At 51.7% G+C, this 16543-nt stretch overlaps 3 protein-coding genes across 4 annotated transcripts; 1 reads left to right on the forward strand and 2 right to left on the reverse strand.

Annotated features, from left to right (window-relative positions):
- Window positions 1-905: 905 nt before the first annotated feature.
- Window positions 906-1964, reverse strand: APOA2 (apolipoprotein A2). The gene is made up of 3 exons (XM_075540802.1): window positions 1913-1964; window positions 1591-1723; window positions 906-1026 (listed from the first exon to the last, which is right to left on the reverse strand). The coding sequence occupies exons 1-3, from the start codon at window positions 1962-1964 to the stop codon at window positions 906-908; spliced, it is 306 nt and encodes a 101-aa protein (XP_075396917.1).
- A 1878-nt stretch (window positions 1965-3842) lies between these two features.
- TOMM40L (translocase of outer mitochondrial membrane 40 like) lies at window positions 3843-10190 on the forward strand. 2 transcript variants are annotated; one of them, XM_075563940.1, is made up of 10 exons: window positions 3843-3968; window positions 4167-4417; window positions 4681-4748; window positions 5043-5135; window positions 5397-5498; window positions 5644-5749; window positions 5920-6042; window positions 6150-6226; window positions 6442-6544; window positions 6682-10190. In XM_075563940.1, the coding sequence occupies exons 2-10, from the start codon at window positions 4303-4305 to the stop codon at window positions 6819-6821; spliced, it is 927 nt and encodes a 308-aa protein (XP_075420055.1). In that variant the 5' UTR covers window positions 3843-3968; window positions 4167-4302; the 3' UTR covers window positions 6822-10190. The 2 variants fall into 2 exon arrangements, with proteins under 2 accessions (XP_075420055.1, XP_075420045.1); XM_075563930.1 differs by having other exon boundaries at window positions 3881-4071.
- Window positions 7492-11638, reverse strand: NR1I3 (nuclear receptor subfamily 1 group I member 3). Its single transcript, XM_075563953.1, has 8 exons — window positions 11532-11638; window positions 10990-11120; window positions 9829-9998; window positions 9553-9692; window positions 9185-9330; window positions 8981-9104; window positions 8708-8833; window positions 7492-7629 (listed from the first exon to the last, which is right to left on the reverse strand). The coding sequence occupies exons 1-8, from the start codon at window positions 11636-11638 to the stop codon at window positions 7500-7502; spliced, it is 1074 nt and encodes a 357-aa protein (XP_075420068.1). The 3' UTR covers window positions 7492-7499.
- Between the last annotated feature and the right edge of the window lie 4905 nt (window positions 11639-16543).

Raw genomic sequence — 16543 nt, forward strand, 5'->3', positions numbered from 1 at the left:
TAAAACCCCCCAAAAGATATTAAGGATTCGAGGAAGAAAGAAGTAGTTATGAGTGGTGAGAGTCTTGAAGGCCAGCTTGAGGAGGTTGGTTAGGGCAGGGAAGAAACCAGAGCCCTCTCCAGTGTCTTAGGGGTAAGGTGACTTCAGGGGAGATATGAGAAATGAGCCAAAGTAGGGGAGCAACAGGTTCAAAGGGAAAGTGGGAACACATTTTAACTAGAAAATGCTTCATTTATCCCTGACTTTGCATTTTGAGATTGTGACCCTCCCCGCCCGCATCAGTCCCGCCTGGTTTCCATTCCATTTGGATTTCACTGTTCTCCCCGAGTTTCTTCCTCTTCCACAGCCTCACACGGGCCAGCTCTGGAAAGGGCCACCGCTAGCTGCAAGCCCTATGAACACTACCTTGAGAGAGGGGCGGGGGAATGAGCTGATAGCAAGGGCTCAAGCAGGAAGAAAATGTTATGAAAATGACATAAGAATGGTAAGAGCCCCTAATAAAATGATTTAAAAAAGAAAACAAAAAGAAAGCTACCTTGAGAATAGTAGGGGAGGAGTCTGGGATGGGCCTTCACCAGACAGGCATCTAGCTGAGACTTCTGGGGTTTGGAAAAGAATTAAGGATCACAGGCACCCCCGCTCTGCCATTTGGAACTTGTTTCTGGCTCCTCAACAATATCTCTCCTGCTCCAAGACCCTTCTTCTAAAATCCGATCGCTCTGTGTCCCTCCTCCCCACTCCTCGCCGACTTCTCCCATCTCCTCCCAACTCCAAGACACAGCAGGCTCACAGTTTCACTCTCAGTATTGGTTTATTTAGAAAACGCGGGTGAATTGAGAGGGACTCTGGGCCTGAGCAGCGAGTTTTAGGGTTCAGATGAGGATGCCACACGGCGGGTGGACAGCTCACTTGGTGGCAGGCTGTGGTTTGGCTGTGTCCGCAAAGTAGTTGAAGAGCTGTAGCAGATTGGACCCGGCCCTCTTGACCATGGGTATCAGCTGCTCTTGAGCCTTCACAAAGTAAGTCCTGGATATGGGAGGGTTAGAGTCAGTTTGGAGCCCTGACGGCATAGAGGTTACAATGGGCTGCTAACCACAAGGTCAGCAGTTTGAAACCTCCAGCCGATCCAAGGGAGACAGACGCTTTCTAATCCTATAAAGAGTCCCAGTCTTGGAGACCCACAGGGACCGTTGTAGTCTGTCTTATAAGATTGCGAAGAATTGGAATTGGCTCACTGGCATTGTGAGAGCAGAAGCAAGGACCCTGGGCCCTGGGTTTGAGGGACCCTGGGCCCTGGGAGGGGATTTTTAGTGGGAGCTCAGAGAATATAGAACCAGATCCCCAAATTCTAGTGCCTGATCTATCCTGGTATGGCAAAGCCCCCAGGAGGAGGAAAGAAATCTACAGCAGAGAGAGAAATTCAAGGACCCTTTCCTGATACCTCTGTCTAGGAGGCTAGTAGAATCGGGCGGGGCGGGGTGGGGGGGGGAGGTATCATAGAAAGGTTTTTCTTTTTTTTATGCCCTTAGCCCCTACCGCGGTGCTCAGTTCTCCCTTGGACCTGCCTTCTTCCCCCTCCTTGTGACTCACTTGGCCTGGGTTTGAAGCTCGGAGGCCTTGGCCTTTTCCACCAGGTCCTTGCCATAATCAGTCACAGTCTGGAAGTACTGGGAGAATATGCTCTGCAGACTGGGCTCCTCCGCCTGTCTCCGAACCACAGCACCTGTGTACACACACACACACACACACACACTCTTCTCATTTGGTTCCACAAATAACCAATTCTGGGTTTTCAAGAGGGGATCATTTCCCCTTTGAGCCTGCCGTTGTCAGACCCAGACTTAGGAATGCAGACAGATGGGCAGTTAGGACCCTCAGCACCATCCTCCGTGGGCCCCCAGAGCTCACCCACCTTCAAGGCTGCAGATGGTGAGGAGCAGCACGGACACTGCAAGCAGCTTCATGGTGGTAACGACAGGGAAGGTGGCCTAGGAACAGAAGGGGAATCCAGTGGGCTTCAGTACCCCACCTCACCAACCTGCTCGCTCCCTCGCTTTCCACAAAACCCAGCCCTCATTGGATATCGCAAGAGCTTCCTGCTCACTGCACCTACCTAGTGGGTACCTCTGTCCTTGGTGTCTGTGACTAGCCTGATGGGGAGGCAGTAGATCTATATTCCTGACTGCGTCCCCTCCTCCTATCAGGTGACACAGAGTGTGGGGAGGGCTGGTGGGTAGGGGGAGTTGCAGTAAACAAGTTGGAAAAGTGGGGGAGGTGAGGACAAACACATGGGGACTCATGGTGATGGAGTGAGGGGCTGGGGCTGCAGGGCTTAGTGGAGGCCAAGAGGGTGAACTTTGGGGATTCATTTATTTGGAGGGCGGGGTGGGCAACGAATCTGGGCATTCTTAGCTTTGAATGTTGCGGGAAATCAGGCTCTAGTTCTTTCTCTGGAAAGCCCTGACATAGCAAGCCCTTAGTCTATGGTCGCTTCAGTCCATCCAGGCAAATTTTACACACACACATACCCACGCTCACCCCTATGCCATTTTTATGGCAATTTAGCAGAGTGGGTTTGGGGAAAGAAGAGAAAGGAGAAGGGTATTGAAATCCAGGCCAAGATGGAGGAGAATGGGGCTCTGGAGAATGGGGGTTAGGGGCAGAGGGCAGGTGACTCTGTCCCCTTGCTGAGTTAATGTGTAAATGGCGGGGGTGGGAACCAAAAAACATGAAAGTTCAGAAGAACTTTCCTGGGGGCTGATCAATCAATAAAACAAATGGAGAAAGCAGCTCCCCATTCTCCCCCTCCTAACAGATGTCTCTGGCAGGGGGGAAGAGACCAAGCTAAAGGTTAAAGGTCAACTGCTCACCTTATCAGTTCTGGGTCTGTCAATATTGAATCAGCAGGGGCACTGGCATCCCTCTGGCCAAGGCGGGGCCGTAGCCCATGATCGGCCCTGATTATGAGGAAGGGCAAAGGTTCATCCCCTTAAGCCCAAGGCATTTAGGCAAAAATCGGCTAAATAGATATCAAAGGCATTTGTATCTTTGACCAGTGTCCTCAAGGGATACTTCCTGGGGGAGGGGTGTGTGTGTGTGTGTGTGCGTGCGTGTGTGTGTGACAGATCAAAGCTCATGAAATCCTCCATTCTCAATCACCCTCTGGTGGCGTCTTGAGTGTGCCAGTGCCATCTCATGGCTGTGCCCCAGGTCCTGGGATGGAGTGCATTTGGGGACCCGATTCTGCATTCCTGGATTTTATTTGTCATCTTTCCAGTCTGGCGGGGGAAGGTGGTTCTTCAGGGTCAGCTATTTAGTCTCTTCGGACTAAGGCTCAAGTGCCTGCTGCTCTCACGTCCACCCTCATTCCACCAGGAGGGGACAGGATGTGTGTGCCGTGGTCTTCCCAGGGCTGTGGGGAAGCAGGACCTATTGGAGGTGTGCCGTGGAGTGGAAGGCGCTCGGGAGGAATCGCCGGGGATTCTCAGAGGTCCACACTAGTGTTCCAAAGGAGCGCCACGAGTCCAGGTTGCACCGCTGCTTTCTCGGCGGTCTGGAGGGCGCTCCGGAGGCCCAAGTGCAAGCTGCTCCCTCTAGCGTCCAGCACACGCGCAGCGTCAGCCGACCTTGGAGAGGCCGCCTAGAGGGAAGTCCACGGTCCACCAATCACGTTTAAGGTGCTGCCGCAGCCGCGCCCGATTGGAGCGCTTGGGCCTGGAGACCCGTCACTCCTCTAGTTCCTCTCTCCCATTGGTCGCTGAGAGAAGAAGGCGGGGCCCAATAGGGAACGGGGAGGTAGGTTGGTTCTTTGATAGCCTTTTTTTTTTCGCCCGTTTCCAAGATGGCGTTTGTGACCACACTAAAAATGCACCGTGAAGCCCCTACTCTGCCATTACTCAAGATGGCCGCCCCCATCAAGATGACCGGGGTGTGCCGTGGGGAGAGGGGCAGCAAGCGGGTCTGACGCGGTAAGGGCTTCTCTTCCGTGTGAGCCGGGCCTGGCGAACCGGGAATGCAGAACAGAAAAACTGGGAAGCTGGGTGACGTCTGTGGCAGCGGCTAGGACTAGAGGTGACGGGGTGACAGGTGGGGGTGAGGATCAGCTGGGACCGGTGTGTGCATGGGGTTCATCTCTCCATCGGTGCCCTCTCCTCTTACTATTTCAGGTCCAGCGTCCCACCATGTGGAAGTGGCTGGGAATGGGGAGCCTGAAGATGGGGGGTGGGGCCCGTGGGGGGTCGAGGGAGCAATAGCGTCCTTTCCCAGGCCAGCCCCAGCCCCTCCCCCCTCCTGTGGGCTGAAATGGGGAACACATTGGGCCTGGCACCCATGGGGGCCGTGCCCCGCCGGAGCCCCCGCCGGGAGGAGCCTCTGCCCAACCCTGGGAGCTTCGATGAACTGCACCGGCTCTGCAAAGGTGAGACCTTGGCATGACAGGATCTGAAGTTGGAACGCGCTGAGGAATGGTGCCCAGGGATGGGAACAGGAAGGGGCAGCCACAGCTGGGCATCCAGCGTCCAGGAGGACCAGGTGCCCCAATACAGTGGAGTATTTCTGTGCAGGACTCGAAAGGAGGTCAATTCATCTAAAGGGGAGACCACCTCACTGAGGGGTGGGGAGGTTCCCCTTCCGTGTGTCTTTATGCTTGTCTTTCTTTCTGTCCCCGCATGGCCCCTTCAGACGTATTTCCAGCCCAGATGGAAGGCGTGAAGCTCGTTGTCAACAAGGTTCTGAGCAGCCATTTGCAGGTGCTCCCACTTCCCTGAGCCCTCCTTGCTGTCCTCCGTGCCCTGCCTGTGCTCCTGCCTGTCCTCGAACTGCCCTCTCCATTCCTCTGTATTCCGCCCGAGCCAGGCGCTCCGGTCAAATGAGGGAGAATGTGGAGCTCCCTTTACCTCGCTGGCTGTAGCTTTTCAGTTAGTGGCCCTCGCCCGCTGTTGTGGCATGTGGCATTCTAAAGAAGCCCCTCTGGGTGGGGAAAAGATGGGGTGCAAGATTGCAAGGATGCAACGAGCCTCTCACCCATGGACTTCTTTTCTCAGGTGGCACACACTGTGCATATGAGTGCCTTGGGTTTGCCGGGCTATCACCTCCACGCCGTCTATGCCGGGGACTGTCAGCTTAGCCCTAGTGAGGTGAGGACACCCCACCCTGGGGCCATCTCCCTAAAAGCCCATCTGGAAGCTGGGTCTGGAGGAGGAGACGTGAGAGTCCTGGGGGAGCAGGGGCCAGGTGCTTGGTGCTGAGTCTTCTGAACAACTTTGGTGAAGAGCAGGGCTTGCCCTTGGGTCCCTGCCAGGGATGCCATGAACCATTCGGGAGATCATGTATGATGTTGGGATTTAAGCTTGGAGGCGTTGCCGCCCTGCTCAGCCTCCTCTCTGCCCTCTCCACAGGTATTCCCCACAGTGCTCGGGGACATGGACAGCAGTGGCAGCCTCAACGCCCAGGTCCTGCTCCTCTTGGCAGAGCGGCTTCGCGCTAAGGCTGTGTTCCAGGTGACTGCCTCGTACCCGCATCCGCTGAGCCGTTTCCTCTCGCTTCCCAATGAGCAACCCCCTGGGGGGCACTTTAGTGGGTGGGGCAGAGGCACCCACTTACGGAAGGAGGATGGAGCTTTCATTTCTTGTTCTCGTCACCCAGACGCAGCAGGCCAAGTTCCTGACTTGGCAATTTGACGGCGAGTATAGGGGAGACGACTACACAGCCACTCTGACCCTAGGGAACCCTGACCTGATTGGGGAATCCGGTGAGGCGTCGATCGGGCCGGGTTTCTGGGTTGCCCACTTGCTAATGTTGGCTTATTCTGGGATTAGGAGAGGAACCTACTTGGGGCCAGGGTTCCTGGGGCCATGTGCGCTGGGCTGGACTCTAGTCTCTCAGCTTGCCCTCCGACTCCACATCTCTCCTCCCTTGCAGTGATCGTGGTCGCTCACTTCCTGCAGAGCCTCACCCACCGGCTTGTCCTGGGGGGAGAGCTAGTGTACCATCGGCGGCCCGGTGAAGAGGGAGCCATCCTGACCCTGGCTGGGAAGTACTCGGGTAGGCGCTGAGGGGGCCTAGTGACAGGGAGGCACATTTGTGGACTTTGTTGGGGTTCCTGCCCCAGATCCTCCTGCAGTAATGTTCCTTTCCTCCACGTTTTGTAGCTGTACACTGGGAAGCTACACTGAATGTAGGGTCAGGCGGGGCCCACGCAAGTTATTACCACAAAGCAAATGAACAGGTGAGACACTCCTCCCACCCTCCAGCCCAGCGTCAGCCCTACTCTTTCGCCTCTCGGGACCTCCTCAGGCCATGCTGCCTTCCCTTTCTCCCGGACTACACCGCCCTTACATTTTCACCAGTGCCTGCATTTTGGGTGCTACTCATCCTCTGTTAGGCCCTACTCTACTCTTCGCCGATGCCGATTCCTCTCCCGACCTCACCCATGGTTTCCAGGTTCAGGTTGGAGTGGAATTTGAGGCAAACACAAGGCTGCAGGACACGACCTTCTCCTTTGGTTACCACCTCACTCTGCCCCAAGCCAACATGGTCTTTCGAGGTGAGGATTATCACAAGATGTGTGGGTGCGCTGAGGGATTTGAGGGTATGGAGGACGAGGAAGGCCTGCCTTATTACTACTGACCTCTTTCTCCAAGCCTTGTTGAGTAAGCTATTTGGTGCTCTCTTCCCCAACAGGCTTGGTGGATAGTAACTGGTGTGTGGGTGCTGTCCTGGAAAAGAAGATGCCCCCCTTGCCCGTCACCCTAGCCCTCGGAGCATTCCTCAATCACTGGCGGAACAGATTCCATTGTGGCTTCAGCATCACTGTGGGCTGAGGTTGTCCCTGGGGCCCCACAGCAGCTTCCACCTAGGAGTCAGGTGCCCTGAGGCCAAAGACGAGGCCCCCCTCCAGAGCCCATCTCGCTGGGCACCCCAGAGAGGGGACAGGACCATTCCCTCCTCAGAACTGGAGCTGCGACAGGAGCAGCTGACGAGGCAGTGGTTTGAGGCTCCCACGCCTCCCACCAGCCCCACTGTCATCTTCCTCAGGCTCTTGGGGCTTTGGACTAAAAGGGAAAGATTAAGGGTAAATCTGGACAAGTTTCCCTTTCACCCCCCCCCCCCCCCTTTGGATAAAATTGCCAGGTCTCTTGCTCTTCGGAGCAGAAAATTCAGCATGGGGTTAGCTTCCCTTACTTTTTTCTAGCCTAAAGCCTCCCAAGACTTGAAAAGAAGGGTTGAAAGGGTTAACTCTTTGGCTTCAAAAGCCCAGAAGCTTTCTCTGAAAGCTCTGCGACAGGCCTTCTCTCCCTCTCCTGTGCTTCCAGAGACTGACTTTGTCTCCATGGTCACTCCCCATCCCCCCACAACAGCATGAAGAGGCAGTTATTGCTTAAGTCTTTCATTGCCCCCACTGGGTCTCCCTTTTGTTGGTCCCAACTCCTGGCCCCATTCCTTCCCCCTTTCCCAGTGCAGTGGATCCCAAGTGGGCCGGGGAAGGACGTGAGCTGGCCTCAGCTGTAAATCTCCTGCAGCAGTGGCATCATGGCGGACAGCCCCTGGATGTGCTGAATTTGGTACCCGTATGCGCTGTTAATGCTCCGGAGTTCAGTCAGTAGGCCCAGCAACTTCGCATACAGAAACCTTTGGAGAAAGCAGTGGGGTTGCCAGGAAGGGAAGCAGGAAAGAAGGCAGCTGGTAGTCTTGTCCTGTGGCCCTGGTCCCCTGAAGTGCCCCTCAGTGAAGCTAGTCAGATCTCTAGGGGTGCTCTGGTATGACTAATTAATCAAAGGTCCCCAAGGAGGCCACTGTCTACCAAGGTCTTCTCTCACCGTACCCATTCCCTCTGAATTCAGAACTCTGCAGGCCAAATGTGGAAAAGACTCCAGACTCCAAGCCCCGAACGTCGGCTCTGTAACCTGAGGCCCTGATCTTCCAGAGTATGGAAGTCTACAGTCTAGAGCAGTGGTTCTCAACCTGTGGGCTGCGACCCCTTCTGGGGTTCAAACGACCCCTTCACATGGGTCGCACAATTCATAACACTAGCAAAATGACAGTGACGAAGTAGCAACGAAAATAATGTTCTGGTCGGAGGGTCCCCACAACATGAGGAACTGTATGAAAGGGTCGAGGCATGAGGAAGGTGGAGAACCACTGGTGTGGAGGGTCTGACCTAGAGCAGAGTCTAACAGGTGGGTGTGTTCTAGGGGATAGAGCCCCTCTTTGGGCCAAATTGCCTCATTGAGGACTGAGCAGCTACAGAGGTGAAACATACCTCAGTGTCTGGATAGATTGAGCCAGCCCCTGGCTTCAGCCATGGAACTGCGAATGACTGTATGGAGGGGATGAGCAATGGGAGGAATTGGCTCAGTGGAGGCTCGGCAAAGGGCTAAGAAAAGCGAGCCCAGTGCACACACTCTGGGAAGGCTGCTTTCCTCTGGAGGAGGTGGTGGGTGCCATCAATCTCAGGAATGCTACCAGACAGAGCCTGTGAGCTACTACTTTGCATCTCTACTGAATAAAAAGAAAAAAAAATCACCTGGAACAAGTGAGGTGAAACAGCAGCAGGGACTATTTGCCCAGATGGGGATGGCCAGAGGGAAGGGCTGCCTCCAGGGGGTCTGGGTTTCCCCAAAGAAAGAACCAGAGATTCATCCTGAGCTCCAGGCCTCCCTAGCGCCTTGCCCCAGTGGGACCTCCAACCCCCAGACTCCCACTGTACCGATCCCGTGGTCGGGGCTGCTGGCCCTGGATGTAGCTTTGCAGAGTCAGGGCCAGCACCTCTTGCAGCTGGTCGATCTCTTCTCTGTGAGTAACCCCAAGCCGGTCTGCAAGATAGGGAGCCGGGATGAGCAAACGGGTATGGGCAGGGGGCGCTGTACAGTGTCTCCTGGGCCTGAGACGGGTAGACCCACTGGGTAGATTTAAGGAGCTGAGGTTTTGGAAGAGGTGCTGGAGCAGAAGCTTCTGTTGGGGCTGTGGGTGCTCACCAGGAGAGAAGAGGGCTACGGCAGCCAGGAGCACATACGCCGGCTCCTGGAGCTCCAGTCTCCGCAGGTTTCCGTGAAAGCGCAAGAGCAGGTCTAGAAACTCTCCCTGGAAGCCCACTATAGAAGATACTAGGCTTAGGGTCCTCCAGGTCATCCGGCCCCCTGCCGCACGAGGACTCCTGCCCGGTGGTAGCCCGGCGCTGGCTCACCGTGGGCGCCATCGTCTATGGTATAGCGAAGGGGTCCGCAGAGGAAGTTATGCGTTTGGAGACAGAACGTGGTATTGAGCGAGATGTGGCAGATTTCCAGAGCCGCTCCCTTGAGGAGGGAGATCTGGTCCTCCATGGGCAGGGACCTGCCGGGAGCAGGAAATAAGGGCACCTTCGATCCTAGCCTGGACCTTGGAGAGGAGAGGAGCTACTACCCAGACGGAGACATCAGCAAAGCTGTGAATTCCAGGCCCAGTGCTTGGAAAGGATGAGGGATGGGTTAATTTCATCAACCAGTTGTCTTTTTGGTGGGTGTGTGTTATTTACTGGAGTGTTTGCCTTCTCAAAGGTGATGGGCGGTAACTCACCGGAAGATGGGGAGGTCCTTGGTGAACTTGATGACTTGCTGCACCATGAACGTGCTGATGTCTGCGAAGTGCTTGAGCAGAGGCAGCACGGGGGCCAGCGTGGGCAAGCGCTGGTAATGGATGAACAAATGAGCCGGAGGCTGCAGAGGTCAGAGAGGAGGTCTCAGTCCGAGGGTCTCTCCAGGTTAGGGCTCTGGAGATGTCCTATCAATCAGCCCTCCTCCCTTCGGCCAGCTTTCTTAGCCCTCCTTTAGTCCCAGCCCTGCCAAGGCTTACTCTGAACTGCACAAACTGGTCAAACATGGTGCCCACGTGGCGAGTGTGGGCCTCCAGGAGTATGTGGACCAGCTCCTTCTGTTCCTCGCTCAGCGGCGGAGTTGCTCGCTCTGCCCGCTGCTGGGCCTGCTTTGCTCTCCGCAAGGCCAGGGCTTCTGCTGACAGGATCACTGTCCGGGCAAGAAGTGTGACAAAACTGTGGAGGACAAGACGGCCGAAGGAAACCACTTCTCTCTGCCAGGCCTTGGGCCCGGGGTCCCGCAGCCCATTCAACAACAGAGGCTGGAGGGAAGCCGTTTTGAGTTGCCTCAGCCTCTACGGAAGCGGAGTGGAAACAGTGATCTAGGGGAGAAGCGGAGGGTGGGGAGCTAAGCGGCAGAGTTGTCAAAGGATTGGGCTGTGGGAGGTAGGGTTGGGGAGGGGTCTTGATACCTAAACCCCCCTATTTGCATAGCACTGTAATTTCGATGGCTGTTATGTTAAATCTCATTGGATGAAAGAACCCTCCAAAAAAAGAAAACTGAAAACTCTCTGGGTAGATAGAGCAAATATTTTCACTCATTTTTCCGAGAAGTAAACGGACTTAGAAAAATTCCAGACAGGTCCAAGGTCATAGAATATTTAAGCGATGTAGATTGAATTTCTACCAAGATCTTTTGACTGCTCTCATTTCCTTTCCATTGCTCCATGCTGTCAGGTAGTGTGACATCATGGAAGAAACAGGAGTGTGGGTGTCAGACAGACGTGAGTTTGAATACCGGGCCCGAACTTTGTGGCGGACTGAACTCAGGCCAGTGACCCTCTGTGAGGCCCAATTACATCATCTGTTGGGAGCCTGGCGTGGTTACGTGGCACAGAGGAAGCATTAAATACACAAAATAATGATTGAGGGCCTACTAGGTGACAGGTGCTATGTTCAGGAGATCAAAGCCATAGGGATATCCCTGGGAAGGGCCTTCCGGGGAGAGGGTGAAAGCAAGAGCAGCAGTCCTGGTGGAAGAGGGTCGTCAGTCAGTGTGGCTGCAATGGATGGACCGAGGGAAACGATGACATCGGACATTTTGTTTCTAAAAGCTTGTCTGACTGTTCTGGGGTGCATACACAGGGGCAGAGAAGGGCACAACAGAAAGTGGATTCTTGGGAAGATAGCTGGCCACTTACTGTCCTTCTTCATGCCAGCACGGAGGCACTTCTGCAGCCTGCAGGCTGGGCAGTGGCGCCTCTGGGCCTTGCTGACCTCACAGCTTCCAGCAAAGGAGCAGGTGCGGACAATGCTTTTGCTGGCTGTGCGTCTGCGGGACACGTGTCTTGTTAGTGCCGGGGAAGCAGGGAACGAGGAGCCTGATGCGGTCTGAAAGGCTTGGGAGTCTGACGACGTTGGCTGCTGTGCACTGTGCATAAGGTCTCCCCGGGTGGTGCCAGCGCTTCCACCCGGGCAACATTGACACAGAGCCCAGCTCAGCCTTTCACAGGCTCGTGATAAGGACACTTGGTGAATGGAGCGTGGCTGGCGGCCTTTCTGTTACCGTGTCACCTGTTTCTATAGTGTTGGTGTTGTTCAGGATGTGGGGCATGCCAGTCAGGGTAGGTGGGCTGTAGGACACAGGAGTGATGTAGTGGGACAAGCTCAGGCATGTTCCAGGACTCGGAGACTGACTGGCAGGCACTTTGGGGGGTGGTTTCTACCGGGTCGAGGCTCTTACCTGAAGAAACCCTTGCAACCCTCACAGGTCAGGGCATGGAAGTGGTAACCTGTGGCTCGGTCCCCACATACCACACAGTTCCGTGGCTCGTCCTCTGCACTTGCCATTCCCCAGAGGTTTCAGTAGGCCTCACGGCGTCCTGGGCATGGGAGGGGTTAGCAGGCAGCTTAGGGTCACTTTCCATCCTCTTCTCCCTTCACAGAGCCTCTTCCCAAACCTACCTGGGATGGACTCCCCATTTACCTTGGTTTTATTGCTTTTACTCCCTGGCCCCTGACAGGTTCCCTACCTGTTCTTCTTAGGTAGCACGTCACCTTCAAGTCGAGGGTCTTGCCAACCCTGGCCTCGCTTTCCCTCTGACCTCAGGAGCTGCCAGGGTTTGCAGTTAGGGATTACGGCCTTCAGTCTCTGGAAACCAAGGGGCATCTGTTGTTTGCAGCTTCTAGGAGCTCTCAGTGACTCCCTATGCTGGGCACAGACTCTGGACCCAGGGCAAAGGTCTGGTTGGGGAGGAAGTTTCCCAGCATGCCCCTGGTGCTGGGTGCTGACCCATGGGGAGGCAGTTTGCTGGGTGTGGGCCTCATGACTCATTAGAAGCTGCTCCTTTTCAGACCCACTGAGGTTTTCCCTATTGCTGAAGTTGGAGCCTAGATCTACAGTCTCCTCTGTGCAAAGATCCTGGACAAGCTGGGAAGAGTGCACAACTTCATCCCTATACAGTATGTCAGTAGTAAGACGGAGGCAAATATAGCAAAAGGTTTCCAGAAAAGGTTTGAAAAAGGAGGCTGGGGTCTAACTAAGAGTCTAAAGAACTAGAAGTGGGGGGAGGTCTCATCTCCTGACTAGGGAGGCCTGAGAAGGAAACCAGAGGTACTTGGCGTGGATTTGGAGCTCTGGACTAGAGCTGGTTTCATAGGCTTGTGACCTCAGGCAAGTCGCATGCTTAGTTCAATGCTCTGCTGTTTCCATCGTGAAAGTCGCAGTTTTTTAACAAGGGGTCCTGTATTTCCACAAATTATGCAGCCAGTCCCATCTTGGATCCAAGATGAGGGAATCAGATACTTCTAATGTGTTTAAGAATCAACATCAAGTCTTTATTGGGGTTGTATTGCTCCATTGACCCTGAAGAACATTGTGTGTATATATATATAATACATACATGTATGTATTATACACATACACAACTTTTCTCTCCTAATACCTATGAGTTGGGGAACCAGGGAATGCTAGTTGATGTTTTGGGGATGGGTAATGTGCTCCAGAAATCTGTGTTAGATACAGCAATGAAGAAGCACTATCTCATCATCAAATCGGATCCTATGCCCACTGCCATTCGATTGCCAAAGCTGTAAATCTTTATGGGAGCAAATAGTTTCCTCTTTCCTCCATGAAATGGCTGGTGGATTTGAACTACTGATCTTGCAGTTAGTAGTCCAACACACAATCCACAACACCACCTGGGCTCCACATATCCTACACACACCGAAATCAAGTTCTAAGTCTTAGTCTTCCCATTTGAAAGCCCCTTCTTACTGAAGATCTCCCTAAGTGGTTTTTGTCCCAGCCTTCCAACCCCAATCCCCAATGCAGTCTTCTATCATTAAAAAATCTGTATTTTCCTAATCTTATTTTGTTGTGTCTCCTGCTTCTCTAAGAATAAAATTAATGTTGCTCTAAAGATGAGTTAAAATCCCAACAGGCAGTCTAGAGTTATAACACACACACACACACACACACATTTCTTTATTTATTCATAAATCATTCTATTGGGGGCTCTTACAGCTCTTACAGTAGTCCATATATCAATTGTATCAAACACATTTGTATATATGTTGCCATCATCATTTTCAAAACATTTTCTTTCTGCTTGAGCCCCTTGGTATCAGCTCCTCTTTTTTCTGTCCCTCCCCCATCCTCTCATCCTGGTGGACTTCTGATAAATTATTATTATTTTCATAACACCATCCACTGAACAACCTTCTTTATCGAGAACAAGAATGAGAGCAGAAAAGAGTGGTGTTAAATAGAGCCTTCTTCAGGTTGCCAGAATGAGCTAGTGGAACTTTTAATCCCAAAGACCACAGGAAAAGAAAAGGGTCTTTGGGTCCTAATCCACTTCCAAGGTCACTGATTTTCTCTAGCAGCCAGTGACTGTTATGAAGTACTTAGTCTGTAGTTAGGAGAGTTAAAAGGAAAGTCCCCAGTGCAGAGGAATTTATTGTGTTGTTATGCATACAGAAAGTTAGTGCCTAGATTTTGGAAGGAAGTATACAACCAAACTGTATAGTAAAGATTATGTATTTTATAGCTATTAATTACTTCATTAACTTATTGAATTTCCAGTATGAGCACAATACTATACAAAAATCCTTACCTCTGTTAAACCTGTAAGATAGGTAATATCACCATTTTACAGAACAGAAAACTGAGGCCCAGGTTAAATAACTGCTATAAGCATCAATATATCCAAAAATGTATTAGAAGACTCCACTTTAATGTCGCATAGAGTCCCAAATTCATCATGTCAAAAATAGAATACTTTGTCATTCCCTTATATGATATGCTTTTGGGTCAACTTGATTGGGCCAAGATTCTCAGTGGTTTGGCAGTTAAGACCTATTAATCCCCCATGATGTGATCTAACACAATGTAATTCCTTCCAAAATGGGATCTGCAATAAGTTGTAAGAAGATTAAGGGGGATGCAACACTTATACTCAGATGACAAGCTTGAACCAGTCAATTAAAAGGGAAGTTTCCTCGGGGCTGTAGTGTACTTACAGTATAAGTGACGCCATAGGATTACTTATTTGCATTTGGGGCTCTGGGTCCTCTATCAGGCTCATTCTCTGACCTCTGGTTTTCTGGACTTGAGTCAGCAGACTGCCGTATTTTCTGCCTATCCTGGGAGTCATCAGAAGCCTGCCATCTTACTCGCTGACCTTAGATTCACTCAACTCTGTAGCCACCAGCCTCTTGTTTGCCTGTTGATCTTGGGTTCATCAGCCTGAAGCTATTAGAGTCAGGAGAAACCTCCACCCTGACATCTGACCTACCGACTCAGAACTTGTTTGCTTCTACAATTATGGGAGCTCTTTTCTTTTTTTTAAAACATTTTATTAGGGGTTCATACAACTCTTATCACATCCATACATATATATACTTCAATTGTATAAAGCACATCTATACATTCTTTGCCCTAATCATTTTCAAAGCATTTGCTCTCCACTTAAGCCCTTTGCATCAGGTTCTCTTTTTTCCCCTCCCTCCCCGCTCCCCCCTCCCTCATGAGCCCTTGATAATTTATAAATTATTATTTTGTCATATCTTGCCCTATCCGGCATCTCCCGTCACCCCCTTTTCTGTTGTCCGTCCCCCAGGGAGGAGGTCACATGTAGATCCTTGTAATCGGTTCCCCTTTTCCAACCCACTCACCCTCTACTCTCTCAGTATTGCCCCTCACACCCCTGGTCCTGAAGGTATCATCCACCCTGGATTCCCTGTGCCTCCAGCTCCCATATGCACCAGTGTATAACCTCTGCTCTATCCAGACTTGCAAGGTAGCTATTCCATTCTTGAAAACATTTTTCAAACTAATCTGTTTGGATGACTGACAGCACCTTCCTTGTTTTTTTCTCTGTGGGATACAGAAATATTTCTCTCATGTGTCTCTCCCAAATATATGCCAAACCTAGCTGCTTGCTACATGTGGTAAATAACTGAACACTTGAAGGTCATTGCCAGCAGGTCAGAGGTTATTCTCCCAGGGGATTGTCAGCCATCTAAAGCAATCAGACTGTATAGTCTGTCCACCCTAGGTACTGTCCACTCCCTTCTGATAAGGATAGTAGATTGGTCCTCTGAAGGAGAGCCCAGGGAGGTAAAAGGGGACCAAGGTTAGGCCACATCATGAATCTAGGGTCCACCCATCTTGTCACATGTACACTCCAGCTCAACCCCTTCCTGTCACTCATGCCTATTGTACAGCCCCTTCCTGTGATGTGTGTGGTTACCTGAAAACATGCCCCCCTAAGTACATATGGGCCTGGGCCAGAAACAGAGACCCCTCCTGCCCTCTCAGCCTGCACTGTGTGAGTACTTGGCTGCTGAGATCATGGCCGTCCAGGAAGTGAACATGCTACCATGAAATGTGTCTGACTTCTTTATTTTACTCTCTCTCCTATCACTATTATTCTCTGACTTTAATCTTTATATATATTTTAATTGTACAATTGCGCTTACTGAACCCATGATCATGTGAGGGGCTGGCTTCCCCCACATTTCTTCACCTCTTGTATAACATCAAATCACTGTCCTTTCATGTCCCTCTTCATTCAAGGAAACAAAAAGAAGTCGCATAAAGTGACGTCAGGTAAATAAGGTGTGTGGGGCAAGAGAGGCATGATGATTTTTGCCCAAACCTGGCGCAGTGACAGGGCTGTGTGAGCAGGTGCATTGTTCTGGTGGCAAAACCAGTCCCCCATCTGCTACAAATCAGGCCTTTTTGGTCACACACTGCTACACAATCTTTTCAGAACCTCTAAATAGAAAGCTTAATTAACAGTCTGACCTGTTGGAACAAACTCCAAATGCATTACAAGTCTATCTGTTCAGGAAGTTGACAGACATCCAGAATGAGGTTTCTCATCCATCGACATTTCACCTTTTTTCAAATGAGAAAACCACTTGTACACTTGAATTTTTCCTGTAGCACTGTCCTTGTAAGCTGTGTTCAACATCACAACAGTTTCTGTGGCATATTTACCAAGCAGTAAATAAAATTTCACAAATGTACCTGTTCTCTTAAACCAGCCATCACCAAAAACGAGATTTGAGTGAAACTGCTTTTACAAAAAATTCACTGTGAGCAGAGAGAACTTTCCCAGGTAATGCCACTGGATGCACTGATTCAGAACGTTGCTCGGTGCTTGCTTGGCGGGGAAAATTTGTACTGTGAAAGCTCCACCTATGGGGGTGAGAGAGCCCAACAAATCATCATGGGTCAGGTAGGCG

The sequence above is a fragment of the Tenrec ecaudatus genome, chromosome 1, assembly GCF_050624435.1.
Source record: "Tenrec ecaudatus isolate mTenEca1 chromosome 1, mTenEca1.hap1, whole genome shotgun sequence".
Taxonomy (NCBI): domain Eukaryota; kingdom Metazoa; phylum Chordata; class Mammalia; order Afrosoricida; family Tenrecidae; genus Tenrec; species Tenrec ecaudatus.

Bases quoted from the DNA above. Each gene is read 5' to 3' on its own strand.
- APOA2 (XM_075540802.1), bottom strand. From the start codon at position 1,964: ATGAAGCTGCTTGCAGTGTCCGTGCTGCTCCTCACCATCTGCAGCCTT. The intron at 1,724-1,912 runs GTGGGTGAGCTC...GTGTGTACACAG, and splicing joins CACCATCTGCAGCCTTGAAG to GTGCTGTGGTTCGGAGACAG. The intron at 1,027-1,590 runs GTGAGTCACAAG...TCCCATATCCAG, and splicing joins GAGCTTCAAACCCAGGCCAA to GACTTACTTTGTGAAGGCTC.
- TOMM40L (XM_075563940.1), top strand. From the start codon at position 4,303: ATGGGGAACACATTGGGCCTGGCACCCATGGGGGCCGTGCCCCGCCGG. The intron at 4,418-4,680 runs GTGAGACCTTGG...TGGCCCCTTCAG, and splicing joins ACTGCACCGGCTCTGCAAAG to ACGTATTTCCAGCCCAGATG. The intron at 4,749-5,042 runs GTGCTCCCACTT...TTCTTTTCTCAG, and splicing joins TTCTGAGCAGCCATTTGCAG to GTGGCACACACTGTGCATAT.
- NR1I3 (XM_075563953.1), bottom strand. From the start codon at position 11,638: ATGGCAAGTGCAGAGGACGAGCCACGGAACTGTGTGGTATGTGGGGAC. The intron at 9,999-10,989 runs GTAAGTGGCCAG...TTGCCCGGACAG, and splicing joins TGCTGGCATGAAGAAGGACA to TGATCCTGTCAGCAGAAGCC. The intron at 9,105-9,184 runs GTGAGCCAGCGC...CCCTAAGCCTAG, and splicing joins CATAGACGATGGCGCCCACG to TATCTTCTATAGTGGGCTTC.